This window comes from Sitophilus oryzae, unplaced genomic scaffold (assembly GCF_002938485.1).
Source record: "Sitophilus oryzae breed Bouriz unplaced genomic scaffold, Soryzae_2.0 scaffold_1869_pilon_pilon, whole genome shotgun sequence".
NCBI lineage: Eukaryota > Metazoa > Arthropoda > Insecta > Coleoptera > Curculionidae > Sitophilus > Sitophilus oryzae.
Window position 1 is genome coordinate 78289 of NW_022146578.1, and position 26856 is coordinate 105144.

Consider the following 26856-nt stretch of genomic DNA (forward strand, 5'->3'; position numbering starts at 1 on the left):
GAAATATGCATAAAATAATCTGTTTTTCATAATACATTTGTAAATGATTTGCTGTTACTTGTTAGTATTTATAAAAACCACAAATTATTTTGAAAAACGTGTAAGTTACATAGAAAAATATAATTTTGTATGTTGTAATGTTCTCAAGTAATGTAGAAGAGCCATTGATATCCCAGGGAAGTAGTATTTAGTACTACGCCCAAACCGTTTAGTTTTACATTGGTGTTGTGAAATCCTAGAACTCTTTTAAAATTAACTCGACTTAATAATAATGCAATAATTTTTTTTTTTCAAACGTAACAAAAGTAATAATTTTTGCGACGTGATTGACGATATAAAAAAGTCATTTTAAAGCCTAGGCATAAAAGTTTGCATAAAAGTACGAAAATGTACTATTAAACTGACATAAAGTGTCAAATTCAAAGAGCCGTATCCATAGTTTTTCGTATATAATTACATACAAGGTATAACATTTAAATTTTTTATATTATTTGGAATGTTTGAAATTGTTTAAAAAATTAATTGTGGCGTTGGAAAAAAAATATAATGTTCTATTCGGAGTAAAAATAACTTTTTGTGCCTCGGCTGTATGTCAAACGTACAGGCGAGACTGTAATTTATGCTCCTAATAAAACAATCTACTATTTTATTAATAACTAATGTAATATGCCTAGTATAGAAAAATATAGGAAAAATCATTAATAGAAATATTACTAAAAAAGTGGCCAAAAATATATAAAGAAAAAAAATTAGTTACCTAGAAGTTTACTATTCTTCCTCGTTACTCCGGTACACTTTCCAAATATAACTAGTCTATACTTGTCGATGCGCTTAAACGAATGCGAAATAATTTTACTGTTATTGTCATTATACTTGGCAAATACACCAATATTTTCGTACTTGGCAAGTATGCCATCTTTGTAAACAATAATGGTGGTTGGCGCTCACACGACGCGACGCGACGTGACAAATAATTGCATAAGTAAACAATTTACACAAAATGGCAAGTATATGTCAATAACAAATGTTTGCCAATACACCAATATTTGCGCACTTGGCAAGTATGCCAGTAAGAAGGTTGGCGCTCACGCGGCTCGACAAGTGACAAATAATTGCACAAGTAAACCACTCTCACATGGCAAGTTTATGCCAATAACAAATGTTTGTCAAGTACACGAGTCTGTGTCTGTGTCCGGTTTAACGGCGAACTCTGACGGCTCGTAAAAATATTGATTATTGGGATATACTTGCATTGTTGTATAAGTGGTTACCTTGTGCAATTATTTGTCATTCGTGAAGCCGCGGCCGTTCGTAAACATTTTTCAAAAAAAAATGTTTACGAACATAGTATACTTGCCAATTACGCAAATATTGGTGTACTTGCCAAGTAGACGGGTCGTTAGAATCCGCCTTAATATTGTTGTACTTGATAAGTACACAAGTCGTCTGATCTCGGTTTAATGATACACATTACAAATATATCCGAGAGATCGCTCTTGCATATACAGAATATTATAAAAAAGAATACATCAATACCACATAAGTACGCTAACCTGGCATATTAAAACAACATATATTTCAACATATATTCAACAAGTCAATATGTAGACAAACAGCAAATACGAAAAGCCATACACAAACGAATATTAATCCTATAAAATATTGATCTTTAGTGAATATTTGAAATTGGTAAAGGTTTTAGCCATTTAGCGTTATTTAAAAAAGTATACATATTATATCTGGCAGTTTTTTTAGTCCTAAATATAAATACTTATTTTACTTTCGCACATTTCCTAAACAAAAATTTCTGCTATTCACACATCAGTAAAGGATTGCAATGCAAATGTCGCACGGGGCTTTGAATATAGAAATGTCATTGCACTCACCGTCCCATTGTTCCACAAAACGAAAGCAAAAACAAAAACAAATTATCCGGCGAAAGCGGTTTGATGTAGAAATCGTGTATGCTATCGAAAAAGGCGGCATGGCATCGTATTTGGTCGTCTAAACAAAGTCATTTATTTTATGAAATACTCGTATAGTTGCAGTTACGACCATTTAATTCGGTAGAAGACCAGTCAGTGATAAGCTGGTTTCCGTATAGATTCTACGCAATGACATGTTACAAAAATTATTTTTTTATTGTTTAAATTACTGTTTCATTGATTAAATCCAAGGATTTTTCAAGAAATGAATTATTTATTTTGAACTGAGCCTATAAAAAATCTTTATTTTCTAGCATAATCCATCTTAGGTTGCTACAGCACAGTAATATGCTTTATAGCGAAAATTTTGATATTACTGCGGACAAATACTAAAATGGAGACATATAAAAATTCATAGTAAAAAAATACAGAAATCTGCATGATTTATATGTTAAAGAGATTGAAACTAATTAATACATTTGCCATAAACTAATCTCTAAACTACACTAAGCCCGCGGTTACATTGGACGCGGGTCCGTGCGTTTTTTTATACGTGCGAGCTCTAACGGAATCAGAATATAAACGAAAATAAAATAAAAAAGTTTATGTCCTGACCCGGTCTCGAACTTTGACACCTCGCTTGATAGGCGGAACCTCTACGCGCTGAGCTATGGAGACTCGGTCGGTTTATATTCAATACTAGAATTTAAAGGACTAATAAAAATATAGGATCTTATTTCAATGCGCAGTAGGGAACGCAACGTTTACCGGCAGCCAGACGGACCGCATGCTGTTCCAGAGAGATCGTAAATAGTAAACGATATATTAACTAAACGAAATAGCGATCGGTAGCGAGGAAGAATACTATCGCTTGCCGTTTAGTTTGTACGGCCAAGGGCAGTATTCTTTATCGCTACCGATCGCTATTTAGTTACATAGTTCCACCCCAGCTTTCTTAAAATACTTGTTTTCCCGACGTTGCTAGCTCTCGTACTATTAGATATAAACTCATACAAATCGCATAATCAAGTTGTACTTAGAAATATTAGTAACTAAAAATGGGGAAATATTTAGCAAAATAGTAGATAGGTACATCGACACATGAAACAATATAATTTCTGCTATTCGCACATCAGTATTGAGACCAATGCAAAGGTTTTTATGCTGCACGGAACTTTGCATACAAAAATGTCATTGCACCCACTGTTCCATTATTCCGCTAAACTAAATCAGAAAGAAATTACCCGTCGAAAAGTATTTAAAGTGTAAAAGCTGTATATATGATATTGAAGCGACCGGCATCGTATTCGACCGACTAAACGAAGTCATTTATTTTATGCAATCGTCGACTATTTCAAGTTATTACCTTAGAATTCGGTAGAAGAGGTTTGTTTGAAGCTTTAGCCGCAGTTGGCACGCGATCTTTGCATAAAATTTACCGAACAACAACCCGGAAGTGTCCGGTGAAAGATGGAATTGTTTCGACCTAATATATGCCAGTTGCATTCGAACTCGTTTTCTCTACGTTTATGTTTCCAATATATATTTTCTTGAACATAGGTATTTTAGTAGATATTTAATTCCTAATGTTATCATACACGAAGTCCATTATGGATGGATCCTTCTAACAACAATTATTTTGTGTTTTTATACGCATTAAATTTTGATATGATAATAATGCGAATTAATAAAAATCCTTTTTGATATACTTACAAAAAGATGTGAATCAGGTGTTATTATATTATGAATATACAGGGTGGTCCGAACTGTATTCCGGAAACTTTGGCAGCATATTCTGCAAATAAAATTAATAGAAAAGTCCGTATAAATGTATGTCCTAAAATGCTGAGTTTCGGAGATACAGGGTGTAGAAGTTTCATTTTTATTTCGATTTTTTTCAAATAATTTCTGAAGTAACGTCAGTATATTTTTTTTTGACATGATAAATTTAATTTTGATGTTAATCTGGTTCTTACTTGTAGATGGCGCCAGCTACATATTTTACTAACTAGTTTGAAGAGTAATAACTTTTTTGTCCGTACCTGTAAAAAAAATACAAACAACCAACCCAACATTACCGAAAACATAAATTAACATTGCCATATTATGAAGTAGTTTTAATAGAACAAAAACAGTCTTAAGTATTCTAATGGTGAGCGATTGTCGATGTGTTTAATCAGTAGTTCAATGGTTCACGTAAAATGATGGAACTTCATGATAATAATGGTAAATTATTAAATAATGTTAGAAATGGAGACTGTTGCTTAAGTAGTTATTATAATAAGCTTAAAAACAACAAATCAGCTGGCTGTGCCGTGATTCCGGCGGAAATCTATAAGTGTGCAAGTGAAGAACTTATTGGTCACCTTAAGGCTACCTTCGATGTCATATGGGAAAGCGGAGAGGTACCTGGGGACTTTTGTAACGCGAATATAGTGAATATATTTATTTCGGAGAAGAACTATTGGAATATGTAGCGGAATTTAATTACCTCGCCAGTTTGATTTCGGAAAAGGCCAATATTGACTCTGAAATTCAGCACAGGATTAGTAGCGCCTCAACAGCATTCTGGAAATTAAAAGACAGGGTTTTCTACAATCATGACTTAAGTACAAAAACAAAACTTGCAGTGTACCGAGCAATTATAATCTCCACCATGTTAAATGGGAGCGAAACCTGGGTGCCGTACCGCGGACACGTGAACGCATTAAACAAGTTGCAACAGAGACCCCTTAGACAACTCTTAAAAATCCGGTGGTTCCATCATGTCTCAAACGTATCGGTCCTTGAAAAAGCTAACTGCGAGAGTATTGAAGTCATGGTTACAAAATCCCGCTTAAGATGGGCTAGTCGCGTATGCAGAATGCAAGCAAACCGCATACCAAAATCTCTGCTTTACGGTGAGCTTGTAGACGGTAGGAGGAGGCCGGGTGGACAACTCCAAAGGTACAAGGACATTTTCCACGAAAACTTAAAAGGGATTAGCATGCAAAATCATTGGGAAGAAGCAGTTCACAATAGAACTCAATGGAGAATAATTGTAAACTCAGTTGACAGCGACAACCACAAAGTAAAGTGGCAACAAAGCAATGAGATTTTTGAATGTCCGGAGTGCGGTAGGCAAATAACATCACGTATCGGAAAGACAGACATCAGACATCACGTATATGAAAGAAAACGCCTTGCGTGACCATCTTTTGATGCGTGTCGAATACTCGTCAACGAATAATGACAGTATGTATGTATGTATGTATTATAATAGCATACAGTCAAACAGTGCATTGAAGTAAATTGTATGTGTATTTTCGTTATAAATTTCGGTGTAATTTCACAATACTACACTTGTGATAAAAAATTAAAAATGAAAAAAAAAAATAAAATTGTCACTATTGTTACCTTGATCTGTCATCAGTATATTTGCTGTCTTGTTTTATTTCCACAAATTTTTTATTTCCTTATTTGTGTGATAACACCACTTTAATTACGTATCTTTGCAAAGCCCTTCGGATACAGTGGAGTTTTGCGATTTGTTTCTGCATATACTTCTTTTGGCAACACAGACCGCCGAATAAGCTGAAAATAATAATATAACCAGGAGGCGATAACCGGCCTTAATAGCCGGTTATCGCCTGCGGTTCTCAAAATGTTATAATTTTTTTATTTTAAAAGTTAAATAATCCCGTTATTTTCATTTCATTTTAAAAATGGTAAAGAGAAAATCTGTCCAACGAGTTGGAGAAGATTTCAACAATTGTTATACAAAAAAAAAGAGAGGAATTACAAAATATATATTAATTAAAATAACAGAACTGTCACTATTATTTCTCCTCCCACTGGATAGATTTACTTAACTTTAACTGACTTTGAAAGATTTTATATCATCAATATAAATTTATCTTTAATAAAAATACTGCTAAGACACAAATTCTTCAAAAAAAAGCAATAAAATCGATGCTCTATCGTAAAACAATTTCGCTTTCTTTTCAAAGTTGTTTGGGTCCTTTTATTGGATTAGAATAAATATTTTAATATTATTTCTCAAATTTACACGTTTTCTTTTCCCATCCAATTTTTTTTTCGTATCCAAATTTTTTACTTTACTAAAAATATTCTTCGGAATAAGATATTTATCAAAGAAAATCTAAATTAGTTGTAAGAATTTTTAAAATGGAATAGTACTTACATGATATAAATAATTTTAAACATTCAATTCTTGATGTAATCTCCATTTCAACTAACTTTAAGAATTCGAGAAAATTTAATTTAATATAAATATTTCGTATTTCGTAAAACTAATAGAATATTTTACCATTAGCAGATATAATTACACAGTGTGTATCAAAAAGTATTCATGTATCAATTTTCATAAATATAACTATAAAATAAAAAGATTGAATAATTTGTCGAAAAGAAATTTATATTTTATATAAAGAGAAACTGTAATACATGTTATTATCAATAAAGTAGTTTATTTTTCTAGTGTCTCTGTATATATATTTAAATAATTAAAAAATTTATTATTTTTTACTTTTATCTTTTGAACAGCTTGTGGTTTATTATAGTTGCCGTTATTAAAAAAGAATTTATCCAACGGAGTAATCCAACTCGGTATAGTTAAAACTACGATACTTTTTAGTGCATGTAATCGTTAGACTTCCCGAATTGAAACTTCTGTTACAGCAGAATTTCGTATTTTATTTGGCAATTTGAAATTTAATATACATTGTAAAAACGAACAGTTTGTTAACTTTAAAACAAACCGTAAAATCTTTATTACCGTCATTTAAAATAACAAATTACAAAAGTTATTATTATACAATGTGCTCTATTTATGCATTGTGTAATTTGCTACTAGCTCGTAATGACTTTATTAAATTTTTATATTTTTATAAATTATAAATGAAAATAAGATACAAGAAATAATTAGAGAAGATAATTGCTCTTCACACACATGGAACTAGCTTTTATTTATTTTTTGTTGACTTCTTTGGTTCTCTTTTGTATAGTTAAGTTTTGAAAAAATAGAACATTTTTAATTCTTAAACCCATAGACTTTTTCCTGAAATATAATATATCACCCTTAAAATTATTTGCACTTATATAAAACTCACCCTGTATGTGTTTGTCGCTATGTATGGCAATGTTTACATGTTTGTAAAGTCAACGTGTTTGGTTTCTAGACAATATAGAACAAAATAAACAAGATAGACCTTTTGAGGTTAGTCTATGCCAGTATAAAATCGGATATTGTAGCCTAAAATCGATAGTTATATCTTCAATTTTGTCAATGAACCCTTTGATTGTGTTTTGGTTGAGATCTTTTATATAAAAGATTGAGAGGTTACAACCAGTTGACATAATGGTTTTGGATATTACAATTTAAACAAGAATTAAGTAACATAATTACCACTTTTGTATAGACTTAGTGGAACAGGAAGAGAGAAGTTTCTGTTTTATTTTTCCTTTACTATTAATAGATATAATACAACATACAATATTATACAATATGCAAAAATACAAATGCTTTTAGCGATTCGAATGAAATTCTTTGAAGGTAAAAGTTACTATAAGTGTTACATATTTTAGTACTAAACAAGTATCGACAGATTCACCAGGGATCGTATTACATAGGTTATCACTGACATCTATTTCTAAAAACATGTATTGTGCTCCACTGACTTTTTTCTCTTGTTAAAAGAATTGTGTAGGCCGATTAAATTTTGTCTCTTTGATATTTTGTCGATTTCGATCTCCTCCATCAGATAAACGCAATTTTATTAATTCCAATTAATACAATAAGCAAGATAAAATAAAATTAATCAATTATTTATTTAATCTACGACAATGTCATTATGACACAGTTATCATTGTCATTTGATGTCAAAAAAATATTATTCATAATAACACACAAATTTTAAAATAAGAAACAAGAAAAGCAAAAAAGGTACCTAAATAGGTTTATTTATTGTAAACATTAATTATAATATCAGTACAATTGGTTAATTTTAATTCAAACGATGATGACAGGTGAGTTGGATTTTTTTAGAAAGTAAATTTATTTCCTGAGTATTTGAACTCTGTTGAAGACCCATAATTGCCAGAAATGTTACCCAAAAATATTACATGACACTTTTTCTTACTTTCTTTTTGGAATTTTCTATATAGCTCTTCTGCCACTGTGTTAGAGCGCCAACGACCATGTCTTTAACAGTTAACAAATCCACTCCTGACCTGTAAAGCAACGACGCAGACGATCTACGGAAAAATGTCCAGTGTATCGTTGTGGATTTGGAAGACTTAGGAATGCTATTTTATGCGGGCATTTTTCCTAAAGTATTAATGCCAACAGGGTTGCTTATCACATTTTCCATTTCTGTACCCCACAAAAAAATCGAATATGCTCTGTATTTCTTGGCCGCATAGCTATATATCTTCGAACCATTTCCACCATATTTATTCCTTCAACGTTCCCTTTTGTTATAAAAAAAAATTCGTGATATTTTTTGTTTTCGTAAATGGAATAATGACATGAATGCATTGTCCTTCATCTTTAACATCTTGCAGCTGCAGATTTGTCAACTCGATACGCCGCGCCGGCAGGCTCCCGCAAGTCCCACTATCAATGAAACTTTTGTCAGGAAATAAGTTTTATCATCGGCTTCCAACAAAAAACAGAGTTATGTCTTCTTTTCTTAAAATTCTCGATTTTTTTGACCTAAATCCTTCCGATTTTCTTTTTAGAAAATGCAATTAAATGGACGTACTTACTAATATCTGTATTTTTTCTTCACTGACATAACTGAACGTAGCATGGAATAATATACCCAAAGTGATGAAGCCTTCCTATGTTTTGAAAGATGTTCAAAATATGCCAGGAGAACCTTTTCGTTAGCTACTATTCTTGATTCCTTTCCCTTTACACCAATCTTCAAGTTTTACATAGGCTTTGCTCGTACGTTTGTCTTGATTTTTTCGGGAAGTAGGGAATCGACAACGTTTTGCGCAATGCCTTCAATATCCGAACGGACACTTTCAGAATCAGAATCACCCATAATAATATTATTTTTTGCTTTTTGCTAAAACTGAATGTTTAACACAAAATTAAACATCACTAATTGAGTTGTCAAAGTCAAAATGGAAACAATCAACAAGCACGGTTACCACAGCGTCGACTAATATGGGCACCTGATAATTTTGAATTTTAATTTTTATGAGGATACCTCTGTTTATACCTCATATTTTAAATTAAATCAAATCTCTTTGGATGGCCCGTCGTGTCGCGACCGGTGTGAAGATAGCCACGGTTTTCCATCCACGGTTTCAGAAAATCCCAACCATAGTAAACATATGGCAACGACGCTTTTTCGTCCGATTTCAGCCATCCACGGTTTTCGGTGTCGAAACGCCTCAATTAAAATATATCAACAGCGACACTTTTCTCTTGTTACAAATATTATTAAAGATTTAGAAGAATTATATAATAAGTTAATAGAAATGGTCGAGTTTATATTTATATATAATGAACAATTATTTATATGAGATATAGATTTAACTTTAAAATCCTTAAAATTTAATTTCTATCTAGTTCTTTTAGCAAAAATTGATACTAATTTATTAAAGGTTGTGCCACAGCGAGACCCTTTGGAAAAGATGTATAGGTAACTAGGGTACACTACCCTATACTCAAAACCATTTGCCGGTCTTTAGGGAAAGGGCCAGATTCAAAAAACCGATATTTTACATAAAATAAGACAGCAAAAAAATCGCCACCAATTTGTTAAGGGTTTTGCCACAACGAGGCCATCTGGAAACGATGTACAGCTGACAAGGGTACACCATCCCGTATTCAAAATCATTTGCCGGTCCGTAGGAAAAGGGCCAAGTTCAAAAAAACCGCTGATTCTCCTAAAAATTAACAAAAAAAAAATTGTAGCTCATTTATTAAGGGTTGTGCCGGAACGAGACCATTTGGAAACGGTGTACAGATGACAAGGGTACACCACCCCATATTCAAAACCATTTGCTGGTCCGTAGGGAAAGGGCCAGAATCAAAAAACCGCTGTTTTTCTTGAAAATTAACAGAAAAAAAATTGTAGCTCATTTATTAAGGGTTGTGCCGCAACGAGACCACCTTGAAACGATGTACAGATGACAAGGGTACACCACCCCATATTCAAAACCATTTGCCGGTCCGTAGGGAAGGGCCAGAATCAAAAACCGCTGTTTTTCTTGAAAATTAACAGAAAAAAAATTGTAGCTCATTTATTAAGGGTTGTACCGCAACGAGACCACCTAGAAACGATGTACAGATGACAAGGGTATACCACCCCGTATTCAAAACCATTTGCCGGTCCGTAGGAAAAGGGCTAAGTTCAAAAACCGCTGTTTTTCTTGAAAATTAACAGAAAAAAAATTGTGGCTCATTTATTAAGAGTTGTGCCGCAACGAGACCACCTGGAAACGATGTACAGATGACAAGGGTACACCACCCCATATTCAAAACCATTTGCCGGTCCGTAGGAAAAGGGCCAAGTTCAAAAAAACCGCTGTTTTTCTTGAAAATTAACAGAAAAAAAATTGTAGCTCATTTATTAAGAGTTGTGCCGCAACGAGACCACCTGGAAACGATGTCAGATGACAAGGGTATACCACCCCTTATTTAAAATCATTTTGCCGGTCCGTAGGAAAAGGGCCAAGTTCAAAAAACCGCTGTTTCTCTTGAAAATTAACAGAAAAATTGTTGCTCATTTATTGGGGTTGTGCCGCAACAGTCCATATCTGCAAACGATGTACAGATGACAAGGGTATACCACCCCATATTCAAAACCATTTGCCGGTCCGTAGGGAAAGGGCCAGAATCAAAAAACCGCTGTTTTTCTTGAAAATTAACAGAAAAAAAATTGTAGCTTGTTTATTAAGGGTTGTGCCGCAACGAGATCACCTGGAAACGATGTACAGATGACAAGGGTACACCACCCCGTATTCACAACCATTTGCCGGTCTTTAGGGAAAGGGCCAGATTCAAAAAACCGATATTTTACATAAAATTAGACAGCAAAAAAAACGCCACCAATTTGTTAAGGGTTTTGCCACAACGAGGCCATCTGGAAACGATGTACAGATGACAAGGGTACACCACCCCGTATTCAAAACCATTTGCCGGTCCGTAGGGAAAGGGCCAGAATCAAAAAACTGTCATTTTACCTAAAATTAGACAGAAAAAAAATCGCCGCCAATTTATTAAGGGTTGTGCCGCAACGAGACCACCTGGAAACGATGTACAGATGACAAGGGTACACCACCACCCCGTATTCACAACCATTTGCCGGTCTTTAGGGAAAGGGCCAAATTCAAAAAACCGATATTTTACATAAAATTAGACAGCAAAAAAATCGCCACCAATTTGTTAAGGGTTTTGCCACAACGAGGCCATCTGGAAACGATGTACAGATGACAAGGATACACCACCCCGTATTCAAAACCATTTGCCGGTCCGTAGGAAAAGGGCCAAGTTCAAAAAACCGCTGTTTTTCTTGAAAATTAACAGAAAAAAAATTGTAGCTCATTTATTAAGGGTTGTGCCGCAACGAGTCCACCTGGAAACGATGTGTACAGATGACAAGGGCACCCTGGTATTCAAAACCATTTATAGGTCCGTAGGAAAAGGGCCAAGTTCAAAAACCGCTGTTTTTCTTGAAAATTAACAGAAAAAATTGTAGCTCATTTATTAAGGGTTGTGCCGCAACGAGTCCACCTGGAAACGATGTACAGATGACAAGGGTACACCACCCCGTATTCAAAAACCATTGCCGGTCCGTAGGAAAAGGGCCAAGTTCAAAACCGTTTTTCTTGAAAATTAACAGAAAAAAATTGTAGCTCATTTATTAGGGTTGTGCCGCAAACGAGACCACCTGAAACGATGTACAGAGACAAGGTACACCACCCCATATTCAAAACCATTTGTACTTAGGTCCGTAGGAAAAGGGCCAATGATTCAGTCTCGCTTTTTTCTCTTTGAAGAATTAACAGAAAAAATTGTAGCTCATTTATTAAGGGTTGTGCCGCAACAAGTCCACCTGAAACGATGTACATGACAAGGATACACCACCCCGTATTCAAAACCATTTGCCAGTCCGTAGGAAAGGGCCAAGTTCAAAAACCGCTGTTTCTTCTTGAAAATTAACAGAAAAAATTGTAGCTCATTTGCATAGGGTACAGCCGCAACGAGACCACCTGGAAACGATGTACAGATGACAAAGGGTCCACCAATCGTATTCAAACCATTTGGCCGGTCCGTAGGAAAAGGGCCAAGTTCAAAAAACCGCTGTTTTTCTTGAAAATTAACAGAAAAAAATTGTAGCTCATTTATTAAAGAGGTTGTCAACGAGACCACCTGGAAACGCATGTATGATGACAAGGGCGGTTTCCAACCCATATTCAAACTCGATAGCCGGTCCGTAGGAAAAGGTGAAGTTCTGAAAAACCGGCTGTTTTCCTGAAAATTAACAGAAAAAATTGTAGCTCATTTATTAAGGGTTGTGCCGCAACGAGTCCACCTTGGAAACGATGTACAGATGACAAGGGTACAATTCACCCCTCATTCTAAAACCATTTTCGGTCCCCGTAGGAAAGGGCCAGAATCAAAACCGCTGTTTTCTTGAAAATTAACAGAAAAAAATTAGCCAGTTTATTAAGGGTTGTGCGGCAACAGAGCCGCACCTGGAAACTGATGTACAGATGACAAGGGTACACCACCCCGTATTCACAACCATTTGCCGGTCTTTAGGGAAAGGGCCAGATTCAAAAACCGATATTTTACATAAAATTAGACAGCAAAAAAACGCCACCAATTTGTTAAGGGTTTTGCCACAACCGAGGCCATCTTGGAAACGATGTACAGATGACAAGGGTACACCACCCCGTATTCAAAAACCATTTGCCGGTCCGTAGGGAAAGCGCGCGGGCCAGAATCAAAAACTGTCATTTTACCTAAAATTAGACAGAAAAAATCGCCGCTAATTTATTAAGGGTTGTGCCGCAACGAGGACCACCTGGAAACGATGTACAGATGACAAAGGGTACACCACCACTCCCGTATTCACAACCATTTGCCGGTCTTTAGGGAAAGAGCCAAATTCAAAAACCGATATTTTACGATAAAATTAGACAGCAAAAAATGCCACCTCACTTGTTAAGGGTTTTGCCACAACGAAGGCCATCTGGAACGATACAGATGACAAGGATACACCATACCCGTATTCAAAACCATTTGCCGGTCCGTAGGAAAGGGCCAAGTTCATAAAACCGCTGTTTTCTTGAAATTAACAGAAAAAAATTGAAAGCTCATTTATTAAGGGCTTGTGCCGCAACGAGACCACCTGGAAACGATGTACGGATGACAATTTTACCATCCCCGTGTTATTCAAAACCATTTGCCGGTCCGTAGGAAAGGGCCAAGTTCAAAAAACCGCTGTTTTTCTCTTGAAAATTAACAGAAAAAAAATTGTAGCTCATTTATTAGGGTTGTGCCTGCAACGAGACCACCTGGAAACGACCGAAAGTCGATGACAAGGGGTACACCACCCCTATTCAAAACCATTAGCCGGCCCGTAGAAAGGGTAAGTTAAAAACCGCTGTTTTCTTGAAAATTAACAGAAAAAATTGTAGCTCATTTATTAAGGGTTGTTGCCGCAACGAGTCCGCCTTGAAACGATGTACAGATGACAGAGCACACCACGTTCGTATTCAAAACCATTTGCCGGTCCACGTAGGGGAAAGGGTCAATCAAACCGCTGTTTTTCTTGAAGATTAACAGAAAAAAATTGTTGCTTGCGCCTGAAATGATTTGTGCACGATACGAGATCACTGCTGGATCAACCATGTACGTCGGTCTTGGGGTACACCACCCCGATTCAAAACCGGATATTTCCGGTCTTTAGGGAAAGGGCCAGATTCAAAAAACCGATATTTGCATAAAATTAGACAGCAAAAAAAAAACGTGCCACCAATTTGTTAAGGGTTTGCCACAACACGAGCCATCTGGAGCGATGTAGATGACAGCAGGTTACACCACCCCGTATTCAAAACCATTTGCCGGTCCGTAGGAATCGGGAATCAAAACTGTCATTTTACCTGGGGATTAGACAGAAAAATCGCCGCCAATGTATTAGGGGTTGTGCCATGACGAGATGGAGTTGTACGGAACGGGGTACATCACCGTTCCGTATTACAACCATTTGCCGGTCTTTAGGGGAAAGGGCCAAATTCAAAACCGGTATTTTACATGAAATTAGACAGCAAAAAAATACCAACCACTTAAAGGGTTTTGAGCACAGCAGGGCCATCTGATGACGAAGTGACACACCACCTCGTATACAACATGTCCGAGGTTAAATCTCGCCATTTTTTGGGTTAACAGAAAACCAGCTGGATGTCAGCCGCACCGCCTGTTTCTTGAACGATGTATTGCAAATCGTAGCTCATTTATTGGCACGGGCCGCTCAACGAGTTGTCCTGGAAACGATGTACAGCTGACGAGGGTACAGGTTGCCGCAACGACCATCTTGAAACGATGCCATTTGCCAGTCCAGCTCGTAAGGGCCAAGTTCAAAAACCGCTGTTTTTCTTGAATTAACAGGGAACCAGCTCATTTATTAAAGGGTTGTGCCGCAACGATTCGCCTGGAAACGATGTACAGACGACAAAGGTCGCAGCGAAATACCATGATTCAGTTCAACCAGCCTTGCAATAGTTCACTAGGAAAGTACTGCCAGAGTGACAGGAATCGCTGTTTTTCAGCCGAACAGGCGTTGAAACAGAGTCCGTTGAAAATTAACAGCTCATTGTAGCTCATTTGCCAGTGTACGCAATTGGAACGATGTACAGATGACAAGTGGGTACACCGCCCATATTCCATTTTGCCGGTCCGTAGGAAAGGGCCGTTCTTCAAAACCGTTTTTTCGAAAATTAACAGAAAAAATTGTAGCTCATTTGTGGGTTGTGCCGCAACAAGTCCACCTGGAAACGATGTACAGATGACAAGGTCACACCACCCCGTATTCAAAACCATTTGCCCGGTCCGTAGGAAGGGCCAAAGTTCAAAAAACCGCTGTTTTCTTGAAAATTAACAGAAAAATTGTAGCTCATTTATTAGGGTTGTGCCGCAACGAGACCACCTGGAAACGATGTACAGATGACAAAGGGTACACCACCCCGGCGATGACACCACCATTTGCCGGTCCGTAGGAAAAGGGTTGCTCAAAACCGCTGTTTTTTGAAAATTAACAGAAAATTGGCATCATTTTACGGGTTGTGCGCAGCGAGGACCACCTGGAAACGATACAGATGATCAGCGATTTTCACACCGTACTCAAAACCATTAACCGGTCCGTAGGGAAGGGCCAAGTTCGAAAAATTGCGCTGTTTTCTTGAAAATTACCAGAAAAAATAGCTCATTTATTAAGGGTTGTGCCTGGCAAGAGCTCACCTGGAAACGATGTGCAGATGACAGTGGGTACATATCCCATATTAAAAACCATTGGGCCGGTCCGATAGTCGAAAGGGCCAAGTCTTCAAAAACAGCTGTTTACACCACCCCGTATTCAGTCCAGTTCATGTTAATCATTTATTAAATGATTTTGGTCCTTTCCCTACGGACCGGCAAATGGTTTTGAATATGGGGTGGTGTACCCTTGTCATCTGTACATGGTTTGCCGGTCCGTTCGGAAAAGGCACAACCCTTATTAAATGAGCTACCAATTTTTTTTCGTTAATTCTTTTCAAGAAAACAGCGGTTTTTTGAACTTGGCCTCTTTTCCCTACGGACCGGCAAATGGTTTTGAATACGGGGTGGTGTACCGAGTGTAATCTGTATATCGTTTCCAGGTGATCTCGTTTACGGCACAACCCATAACAAAAAGCTACAATTTTTCGGTTCAATTTCAAGAGAAACAGTGGTTTTGAACTTGGCCCTTTTCCTACGGACCGGCAAATGGTTTTGAATACGGGGTGGTGTACCCCTTTGTCATCCCTGCAATATCGTTTCCAGATGACTCGTTGCAGCACAACCCTTAATAAATGGAGCTACAATTTTTTTCTGTTAATTTTCAAGAAAAACAGCGGTTTTTTTGAACTTTCTGAACAATAAATAATTTTGACAGTGTACTGACATCTACATGTTCCAGGTAATGCTGCGACTCGACTAACAAATGAGCTATTTCATTATTCAAGAAAAACGTTGAACCTACGGACAAATAGTTTAGCTACGAGATGATCCGCCATATCGTTGAGCAATGGGCTGCAACCAATAAAAAGCTACAATTTTTTCTGATAGAGGAAACGGCGGTTTTACGAGCAACCTGGACCGTACCAATGTTTAATACGAAGTGTGCCGATATCCGTACATCGTTTTCCCGGGCTCAGACTCGTTGCCTTCCTTAATAAATGAGCTGAAATTTTTTCTGACGAACGCACCGGACAAGTGGTTTTGAATACGGGGTGGTGTACCCCTGTCATCTGTACATCGTTCCCAGGTAGACTCGTATCGTGGCATAACGGCTTTCCCGGCGAGCTACAATTTTTTTCCATTAATTTTCAAGAAAAACAGCGGTTTATTGAACTTGGCCCTTTTCCTACGGACCGGCAAATGGTTTTGAATACGGGGTGGTGTACCCTTGTCATCTGTACATCGTTTTCAGATGGACTCAAGCTGCGGCAACCGCCAATAAATGAGCTACAATTTTTTTTCTGTTAATTTTCAAGAAAACAGCGGTTTTTGATCTTGGCCCTTTTCCTACGGACCGGCAAATGGTTTCGGAATACGGGTGGTGTAAACCCTTGTCATCTGTACATCGTTTTCGGTGGACTTCGTTGCGCACAACCCTTAATAAATGAGCTACAATTTTTTCTGTTAATTTTCAAGAAAAACAGCGGTTTTTTGAACTTGGCCCTTTCTCCTACGGACCGGCAAATGATTTTGAAATACCGGTGTTATTACCTTGTCATCTGTACATCGTTTCCAGATGGACTCGTTGCGGCGCAACCCCTAATAAATGAGCTACAATTTTTTTCTGTTAATTTTCAAGAAAAACAGCGGTTTTATTAACTTGGCCCTTCCTACGGACCGGCGCAATGGTTTTGAATGCGGGGTGGTGTAATTCCGTCATCTGTACATCGTTTCCAGGTGGTCTCAGCATGGCACAACCCTTGTCAAATGAGCTTCGCCAATTTTTTTTCTTTTTAATTTTCAAGAAAAACAGTGGTTTTTGAACTTTGGCCCTTTTCCTACGGACCGGCAAATGATTTTGAATACGAGGTAAAACTCCTTGTCAACAGCAACATCATTTCCAGATGGACTGCGGCCCAACCTTAATAAATGAGCTACAATTTTTTCTGTTAATTTCAAGAAAAAACAGCGGCTCCACAGTTCGTAATAAATTGATGTGCCATATCATCAGCATCATTCAGATGGACGTCGTGCTGTGCCTAACCATAAATGAGCTACGAACCACTGCCATTGACGGTTTAGTTTTGAATGCTGCGGTGGTCATCCTTGTCATCTGTACATCGTTTCCAGGTGGTCTGCTGCGGCACAACCGCTTAACCAAATGAGCTACAATTTTTTTTCTGTTGGTTTTCAAAGAAAACGGCGGTTTTTTGAACTTGGCCCGTTTCCTACGGACCGGCAAATGGTTTTGAATATGGGGTGGTGTACCCTTGTCATCTGTACATTGTTTCCAGGTGGACTCGTTGCGGCACAACCCTTAATAAATGAGCTACAATTTTTTTTCTGTTAATTTTCAAGAAAAACAGCGGTTTTTTGAACTTGGCCCTTTTCCTACGGACCGGCAAATGGTTTTGAATACGGGGTAGTGTACCCTTGTCATCTGTACATCGTTTCCAGGTGGTCTCGTTGCGGCACAACCCTTAATAAATGAGCTACAATTTTTTTTCTGTTAATTTTCAAGAAAAACAGCGGTTTTTTGAACTTGGCCCTTTTCCTACGGACCGGCAAATGGTTTTGAATATGGGGTGGTGTACCCTTGTCATCTGTACATCGTTTCCAGGTGGACTCGTTGCGGCACAACCCTTAATAAATGAGCTACAATTTTTTTTCTGTTAATTTTCAAGAAAAACAGCGGTTTTTTGAACTTGGCCCTTTTCCTACGGACCGGCAAATGGTTTTGAATACGGGGTAGTGTACCCTTGTCATCTGTACATCGTTTCCAGGTGGTCTCGTTGCGGCACAACCCTTAATAAATGAGCTACAATTTTTTTTCTGTTAATTTTCAAGAAAAACAGCGGTTTTTTGAACTTGGCCCTTTTCCTACGGACCGGCAAATGGTTTTGAATATGGGGTGGTGTACCCTTGTCATCTGTACATTGTTTCCAGGTGGACTCGTTGCGGCACAACCCTTAATAAATGAGCTACAATTTTTTTTCTGTTAATTTTCAAGAAAAACAGCGGTTTTTTGAACTTGGCCCTTTTCCTACGGACCGGCAAATGGTTTTGAATACGGGGTAGTGTACCCTTGTCATCTGTACATCGTTTCCAGGTGGTCTCGTTGCGGCACAACCCTTAATAAATGAGCTACAATTTTTTTTCTGTTAATTTTCAAGAAAAACAACGGTTTTTTGAACTTGGCCCTTTTCCTACGGACCGGCAAATGGTTTTGAATATGGGGTGGTGGTACCCTTGTTATCTTTGGTACATCGCTTCCAAAGATGGGGCGTTGGCGGCACAACCCCTTAATAAATGAGCGCCGGCAATTTTTTTTTCTGTTAATTTCAAGAGAAACAGCGGTTTTTGAACTTGGCCCTTTTCCTACGTGACCGGCAAATGATTTTAACAGTGGTGTACCCTTTGTCATCTGTACATCGTTTCCAGGTGGTCTCGTTGCGGCATAACCCTTAATGAAATGCGAGCTACAATTTTTTTCTGTTAATTTTCAAGAAAACAGCGGTTTTTTTGATTCTTGCCCTTTCCCTACGGGACCGGCAATGAGTTTTTAGAATATGGGTGGTGCAACCCTTGTCATCTGGTGAAGCATCGTTTCAGGTGATCTCCGTTGCGGCGCAACCCTAATAAATGAGCTACAATTTTTTTTTGTTACTTTTCAAGGGAAACAGCGGTTTTGAACTTAGCCCTTTCCTACGGACCGGCAAATGTTTTTGAGCCATTGGGTGGTGTACCCTTTGTCATCTTGGTATGCATCGATTTCCAGACGGTCTCGTTTCTGGCAACAACCCCTTAATAAATGAGGTACAATTTTTTTTCTGTTAATTTTCAAGAGAAACAGCGGTTTTTGAACTTGGCCCTTTCCTACGGACCGGCAAATGATTTTGAATACGGGTGGTATACTCTAAATCATGCCACACCGTTTCAGATGGTCTCGTTGCGGCACAACCCTTAATAAATGAGCTACAATTTTTTTTCTGTTAATTTTCAAGAGAAACAGCCGTTTTTTGAACTTGGCCCTTTTCCTACGGACCGGCAAATGATTTTGAATACGGGGTGGTGTACTCTTGTCATCTGTACATCGTTTCCAGATGGCCTCGTTGTGGCACAACCCTTAACAAATTGGTGGCGATTTTTTTTCTGTCAAATTTTATGTAAAATATCGGTTTTTTGAATCTGACCCTTTCCCTAAAGACCGGCAAATGGTTAGTGTACCGGCAATGGGTAGTGTACCCTAGTCGCCTATACATCTTTTCCAAAGGATCTCGCTGTGGCACAACTTTTAAAAAATTAGTATCGAATTTTGCTAAGAACTAGATAGAATTTAAATTTTTAAGAGGATTTTTAAAGTTAAATCTATATCTTATAAATAATTGTTCATATAAATATAAAATAATTGTTCATATAAATATAAACTCGACCATTTCTATTAACTTAATATATAATTCTTCTAAATCTTTAATAATATTTGTAACAACAGAAAAGTGTGGCTGTAGATATATTTTAATTGAGGCGTTTCGACACCGAAAACCGTGGATGTGGCTGAATCGGACGAAAAGCGTCGTTGCCATATGTTTACTATGGTTGGGATTTTCCAAAACCGTGGATGGAAAACCGTGGCTATCTTCACGCCGGTCGTGTCGCGTCGGTGAATTAAATTTTTGAATGATGCACGTTCGATGAAACTTTTGTGTAACTAAGCCACTCGGCTATGATGTTCGTGTCGAACTTGTATCATTAATAACTATAATCGAATTTATTATTAAATTTTAATAAAATTTGTAACACTGATGCTCAGTTCTTACCTATAGAAAATTACAAAAAATAATTATATTTAAGATAATTACATAAAACCTATATTTTAAAAGTTAAATATCTTGTAACTTTAAGACAACGCATTTCCCCACCCATGTTTATAGGGAGTTATTTTCATATTTTTTGATGAGAATCAATGAGTAGGTACTTATTATCACTTTGGTCAGTTAATGACATTAAAAATAATTTAGAGGTTGCTATTAATCGGAATTAAACGATCTACACAATTTTGTTAACAAGAGAAAAAAAAAACAGTGGCGCATATGTTTTTTTAGAAAAATATTCCAGTGATAACTCACATGTACGTTCCTGCTAAATATGTCGACAATTTTTTAGCATTAAAAACTGTTTTACTTTTTCAATTTAATTACTTGTCTATTAGTTTTAAGGTAACGCAACTTTCTATTTAACGAAATTTCTAAGAATTAATATTTTCTGCAGCTTATGTTGTTAAATTTGCCAACAATTTTTCAGTAGTTAGTACTTTTTTCACTTTATCCAGATTACGAACTAAAATAGAAAAACGGATAAAACCAGTAATTCCAGATTTTAAGCGGTGCATAGTTATGAATTATTTTGCATGGCCTTTTTCATAGTTTTCACCTTGATGCACACCGGCATAAAACTCATTTTTACATTACTGTTTGTTTTTACAGAGCATGAACTTCAGTAAACCTGTTTTAGGTTTAGCGATGGCAATTAAAATAAAAAATAAATGATGAAAAACAAATTCTGTTTGGGAGATAGAGATATAACTCTTTTATATTTACATACGAATTTACTGAAAAAAATATCTTTCAAATAGGTAATTTAATAAAAATTCTGATATTTTATGTTTTAAAGGGAAATTGCTATAATTTTCAATATTAAATGGATTTAACAGCGTAAATTAGAGTAGAGATACGGTAAAATGCGAGTTTAGTTAGTTTTGAGAACGAAAACATTAAATGCCATAATAAATCTGTGTAATTATTGGGAAAACTGGAAATCGTCCGATTTTCACCAAGATTGGTATACTTACACCCTATTTTTAGGTCGTAGATTACGAATCTGAACTTTTTTCTAGCAGTCTCTTACCGTTTTTCAGAAAAACGAAAAGTTATTTCAACATCGAATTTTTCTTAATTTTTCATGTTTTTAAGGTTTTCTAACACATAGTTTGTTAGGTATTCAATAATGAGGTTTTTGCTATTTTCTGATACTTTTTTAACCAATTCTGTGCATAATATAGGAAAATTGGCTAAAATAAATTTGTACACAATCTGAAAATGTCGGGTTATGTGTTTCTGACATTTAAAGCAACGTTGCCAATGCTAAACCTAAATTTAGCGCATTTTTTCGCTCTCTCTGAGATTACGAAGGGCGGTCGCCAGAGGAACAGCTCCTTCCCATAACTATTATTATACTAACGAGATCTGACTATTTATAACCACAAAGTTGCACGAAAGAGTTTTGATTGCATTGGTTTCAACTTCTATGCGGAGGGGGTTAATCTTTTTTTGTTATATTATATCAACAATAATATCAATTCTAAGTTAATCTTTTTTTGTTATATTATATCAAAAAAAGATTAATCCCCTCCGCAAAGAACTTGAAACCAATGCAATCAAAACTCTTTCGTGCAACTTTATGGATGCAGGTAGATTTAACTATTGTGAGATCTCATAGGTAATTGATTTAAAATCCCTAATCATCCGAAAAAATACAAGATATGGCAACGTTGCAAAGTTTCAAATTTCTAGATTAGATCTAGAATATATTTGTCTCTCTCATTACATAGAAAGAAGGATATATGATATGTCAAACTTCCATCTGGTCGCCATTCTTCTTCCATTTTCTTTGTTATTTTGTTAATAAAAGTGTTTTTCAGTAAAACTTTGAACATTTTTCTATCCTCAATCAAGTATGACTTTTAGATAAACTATAATATTATATTTATTACAGTTATAGGGCTGAAATAGAGATAAATTCAGTATTGAAAGTATTTTACGTTTTTCTGAAAAACGGTGAGACCGCCAGGAAAAAAGTTCAGATTCGTAATCTACGACCTCAAAATAGGGTGTATACCAACTTAGGCGAAAATCGGACGATTTCCAGTTTTCCCAATAATTACCTAAATCCAAAATAGTCATTTTCAAAAAACAAGTTTTCAAAATATGGTAATTTACTCGGTGATTTGTAAAGTGGAAAGATTAAATTGTTTTTGTAGATGTTATGTAGAAAAGTTTAGTGATATACCCAAAAGATGCAAAATTTAAGTGACATTTGACATATTAAATTTTTATCAACACCTGTCATATAAATGAAATATGACATGTGTTAATGAAAATTTAATACTTATAACTGCATTATTTTAAAATTATTGCTTTAACCTCTAGTTTTCATGCATTCAAATTTTTGACGTTTTCTAAAAAACACTAATTTTCAAGCACCCAAATAGTTTTTACGAATTTCTTGGGTAATTTTATGTATGTAGCTGTCAGATTAATACTTCCAGAGTTCGTATAGTGGTTAAAGCTTCTTTAACTTTTTACGAATTTCGTGACACCATATTGTTTTTTTGCACAAAACGTACAAAATTCAGATGCATTAAAACTAGACTTAAATCTACAAGTTAAATTTCTCCTAATGCACGTAGAGTGAAGCAGTAGTTAGAAATGGGACATTAATAGCAAATTAATTAATAGCTAGTCGGTTTATATTATGATTGTCTGCATAGAAAGATATAGCACATACGTACTAATAGACTATCCGATAACACAGATCGATATAATTTAAACATACGTAACTAATCATATTGTGTGTTTGTTAATTATTGATAGAACGGTTTACAAATTTAAAAATAATATAGGTAGATACAATGGTACAATTAGATAGGTACTAATGTCCAATTAACGGTTATAAATTATTTTATAATTAAATTATTAAATAATTAATAATTATAAACAAAATTTGTCTCTATAGTTATACTCATTATTTATACTTATTTGAGTATTTTTTCTGTAGTTTTAATCCATATTTTTTCATAAGGTGCCACAGAATATTTAAGGACAAATTAAATTAAGCTGATATAACTAGAGATCTGAATATGTACGATGATGATAGAGATAATGAAAAATCTATAAAAACTATTTGTTTTCTATATTGGGAAAAAAGTGGCTCACCCCCTATAACTATTTTATTTTTTCAGATAAAAAAAATATTATATAAACCAAAATTGATTGACGTATTCAATTACTTTCTGTCGCTTCCTGTTTCACCGGAAGTCACTACAACTTTTGATTTTTAAATAACACGGTACCTATTTTTTACATTATTCGATAGAAAATGACACTCTGAATAGAATGACATATCCATATGTCAACTTTCGACATTTTCGTATATCGTTTCTTTAAACTGTAACATGCAGTTATACCAAGAAATTATTAAAAATACGATATGGACATCTTTTAACAAGACGTCAAAAACAATTCAAGACATGAAAAACATTAGTCGATCAAATCTACTTTTCCAAGGCACCTTCATTAAAAATTAGTATTTTTAACATGGTCAATTGGTACTCTAGATTGAAATTAAAACTACGATTTTTTAAGCGAAAATGTCAAAAGTTGACATATGATAGTATGTCATTCTATTCCGAGTGCCATTCTCTATCGAATAGTGAATCAAAAGTGAAAAAATACCGTACATTTTCGGTGAAGCAGGAAGTAATCGAAAACAATTGAATACGTCAATCAATCTTAATTTATATTATATAATAACATACCAAATCTCTTTTTTTATCTGAAGAAATAAAATAGTTATAGGAGCGAACTACTTTTGACAAATCCGGTATGTTTTGAAAATTTAAGATCAAAACTTCCTTTAAACTATATAAATTATATGAATAAGATTAAATATATCTAATGAATACTTCAATATAAACATTTACGAAATACCCCTATGCGAGTCACTTATGTTGTAGTTTGATTTGGTTTGGAAAAAAAAAATTAAATGCAACAAAATTTATATTCATTTTTCAGATTCTTGTAAATAATAATCTATGTACAATAAGAAAAAGTAATGATATTACAATACTTTTTCAGGTTGGCAGTATTACAAGGTCACCACCGAACCGAGAAAATGGATCGGCACCAAATTCACCCGGCCCGGAAAGTCACGAAGTGGAAGCTGAATTATTGGTCTCGTCGGCTTCGAGAATGGAGGCGCCCACTTTTTTTGGCAAGCTCGTTCGACTGCTGGGAAAGTTGTGTAGTACCCATCAATTTAAAAACGTACAGGTAAGACCACAAAGTATTTTTCTATTTTAACTGTAAAAGACTCACTATGAAGACAAACTCCACTGCAGCCCCAATAGCTTATTGTGGCTCAGTTCCCGTATTAAATTTACCTATAATATACAGGGTTTCCCAATATTCCGCGGACACAGAACTACTACATACGTATTTTTGAAATCAAAATAAGACTAAATATTGGACACAACTTACCTCTATACAAAAGTGCTTTGTTAGTCCGTTAGACGCAGGGTTCGGACAACTACATGTTACTTTTATAAACTACATAAACTACATTTACATGTAATGTAGTTTATGTAGACGGTGTAGTTTATGTAACTTATGTATGTAAGTTTCAAATATAAAAGGGTTTGAGGTGAGGTTTTAATAAGTTGAAGCTTTAAAAACACAAAATGTATTTAAGAAAACAGAAGAAATATGGCTTTAAATATAATATTTACATCATATTATCTCTATTACACCTCATACAAAGGAAAATTATTCATAATATCAATACATAGTTTATTAACGTAGTTTTCATGTAGTTAATGTACGGGAAAAGACGTAGTTTTTGAAGAAAAACTACACGTAGTTAATCAGGTAAATTACGTCTTAATTAACTACTTCCAAACCCTGGTTAGAGGGCATCAAACTTTAAAAAAATAAACACAATTTTTTAGATATTTTAAGAACCGTTATTCCGATTCGAACGAAATTTTGGATGTCTATGTTTTGCTAAGTGCTTTAACATTTGATTTTCACAAAAATCAAGAAAAAGTACGGGAAGAGTGAAAACTACACCCACCCCAACATAAATTTTAATATAATTATTTTCCAATTCAACCGACGACCAATTTTTTTTGTAAAATGGTCCTTGTTGGTGGAGTTTGAAAATATTTATACTAACTAAAATTTAAAAAAGAGTCCAAATTTTTTTCAAAAAATTCAAAATTTTTTGTTCGCGAAAAAAACTCATTATCCTGTTCCTGGGGTCGCAATATACTACTCCTAAAAATATTCGCACTTATTTAAGAGTCACCCTGAATAACAAAAATATAAATATAGCATTTATTTACCATTTTTTTATACCAATTTTTGTGTACTCGCTATTTAAGCTAGTGCATTTTAATAAGTCAGTATTTTAGGGGATTCTGTTAGATTGGAAGCACTCTCGGAACTTATATAAAGGGTGAGTCTTAAATAAGTGAAAATATTTTCAGGGCTGGTAGATCTCCATAAAAAACATATTTTCTCTTTGCCGTTTTCGAAATAAGTCGAAAATAACCGAGTTATTTTACTTTGAACATTTTCAAAAGAAATGATGTTTTTTAACTAAAAACTAAAAAAAATACAATTTTTTTAAAAAAAATTCCAAATTTTTTTGTTCGCGAAAAAACCTCATAATCGTTTTTCTAATCTACGTTCTTCAAATTCGAACCTCCTGTGTCTCAACATTTCTAAAACTAAAGCTTTGTCGTATAAAAACTCGTTGCAGCCTTTTGTACTTAACAACACCACCATTGACGTCGTCAAGTCTGTAAAATTCTTAGGGCTTGTTGTGGACAATTCTCTGAAATGGGACATACATATCGAAGCTTTGTCGAAAAAATTGAGCTCAGCTTGTTTTGCATTAAGAAAAAAAAATCCTTCCATTCTGGGGTACGTGTTGTGCGACCCAATTTGACCGCATTTTCAGGCTCCAGAAGAGAGCTGTTCGATATTCACTGGGACTAAACAGCAGAACTCATTGCCGGGACTTTTTTAAAAAATTAAAAATATTGACTCTTCCTTCCTTATTTATATTTGAATCCGTTTGCCTAATACGTAAACATGTATCAGTTTTTCAAGAAAGGCCATCTCACACTTATCCACTCAGGAACGCGGAGCAAGATCTTTATCAACCTACCCCACGCTCAGAGTTAGTTAAAAGTTCAATATTATACAACTCGAAAAAAATGCACAATCACCTGCCATTTGAAATCAAATCCATAACATCATTTTTTTCATTTCGCAAAGCATTGAACTCTTATTTACTAGACAAGGCTTTCTACGCCGTAAATGAATTATATTTTGAAAATCAAATTTGATCTTGTAAACACTGGTCTAATGTTTGCTATTGCTGTATTTACTAATGACATCGAAATGAATTTATTTAGAGGTCATTGATATTTTACTATAAACTAGCTAAATATTTTTGAATATTATTTTTCTTTTTTGTTCTTTGACATTATAAACATTTATAATGTTTATTTTAACAATAAGACTGACAATATTATTTGTATAATGTTTTGTATTATCTTTTGTTTGTTTGTTTGTATACCTTGTTTTTTTTACTTTGTTTGTTAGTTTACCTTTGTCTACAAATTGAAAAAAAAATTGACAATAA

The 26856-nt window shown here is 35.3% G+C and overlaps 1 protein-coding gene across 1 annotated transcript in view; it reads left to right on the top strand.

Moving 5' to 3' along the window:
* LOC115883289 (adenylate cyclase type 6-like) overlaps positions 1-26856 on the top strand; it is a 171493-nt gene that overhangs the window by 28630 nt on the left and 116007 nt on the right. The window contains 1 exon segment of the mRNA XM_030901619.1: positions 24282-24476. Within this exon segment, the coding sequence (XP_030757479.1) occupies positions 24282-24476 (195 nt within the window).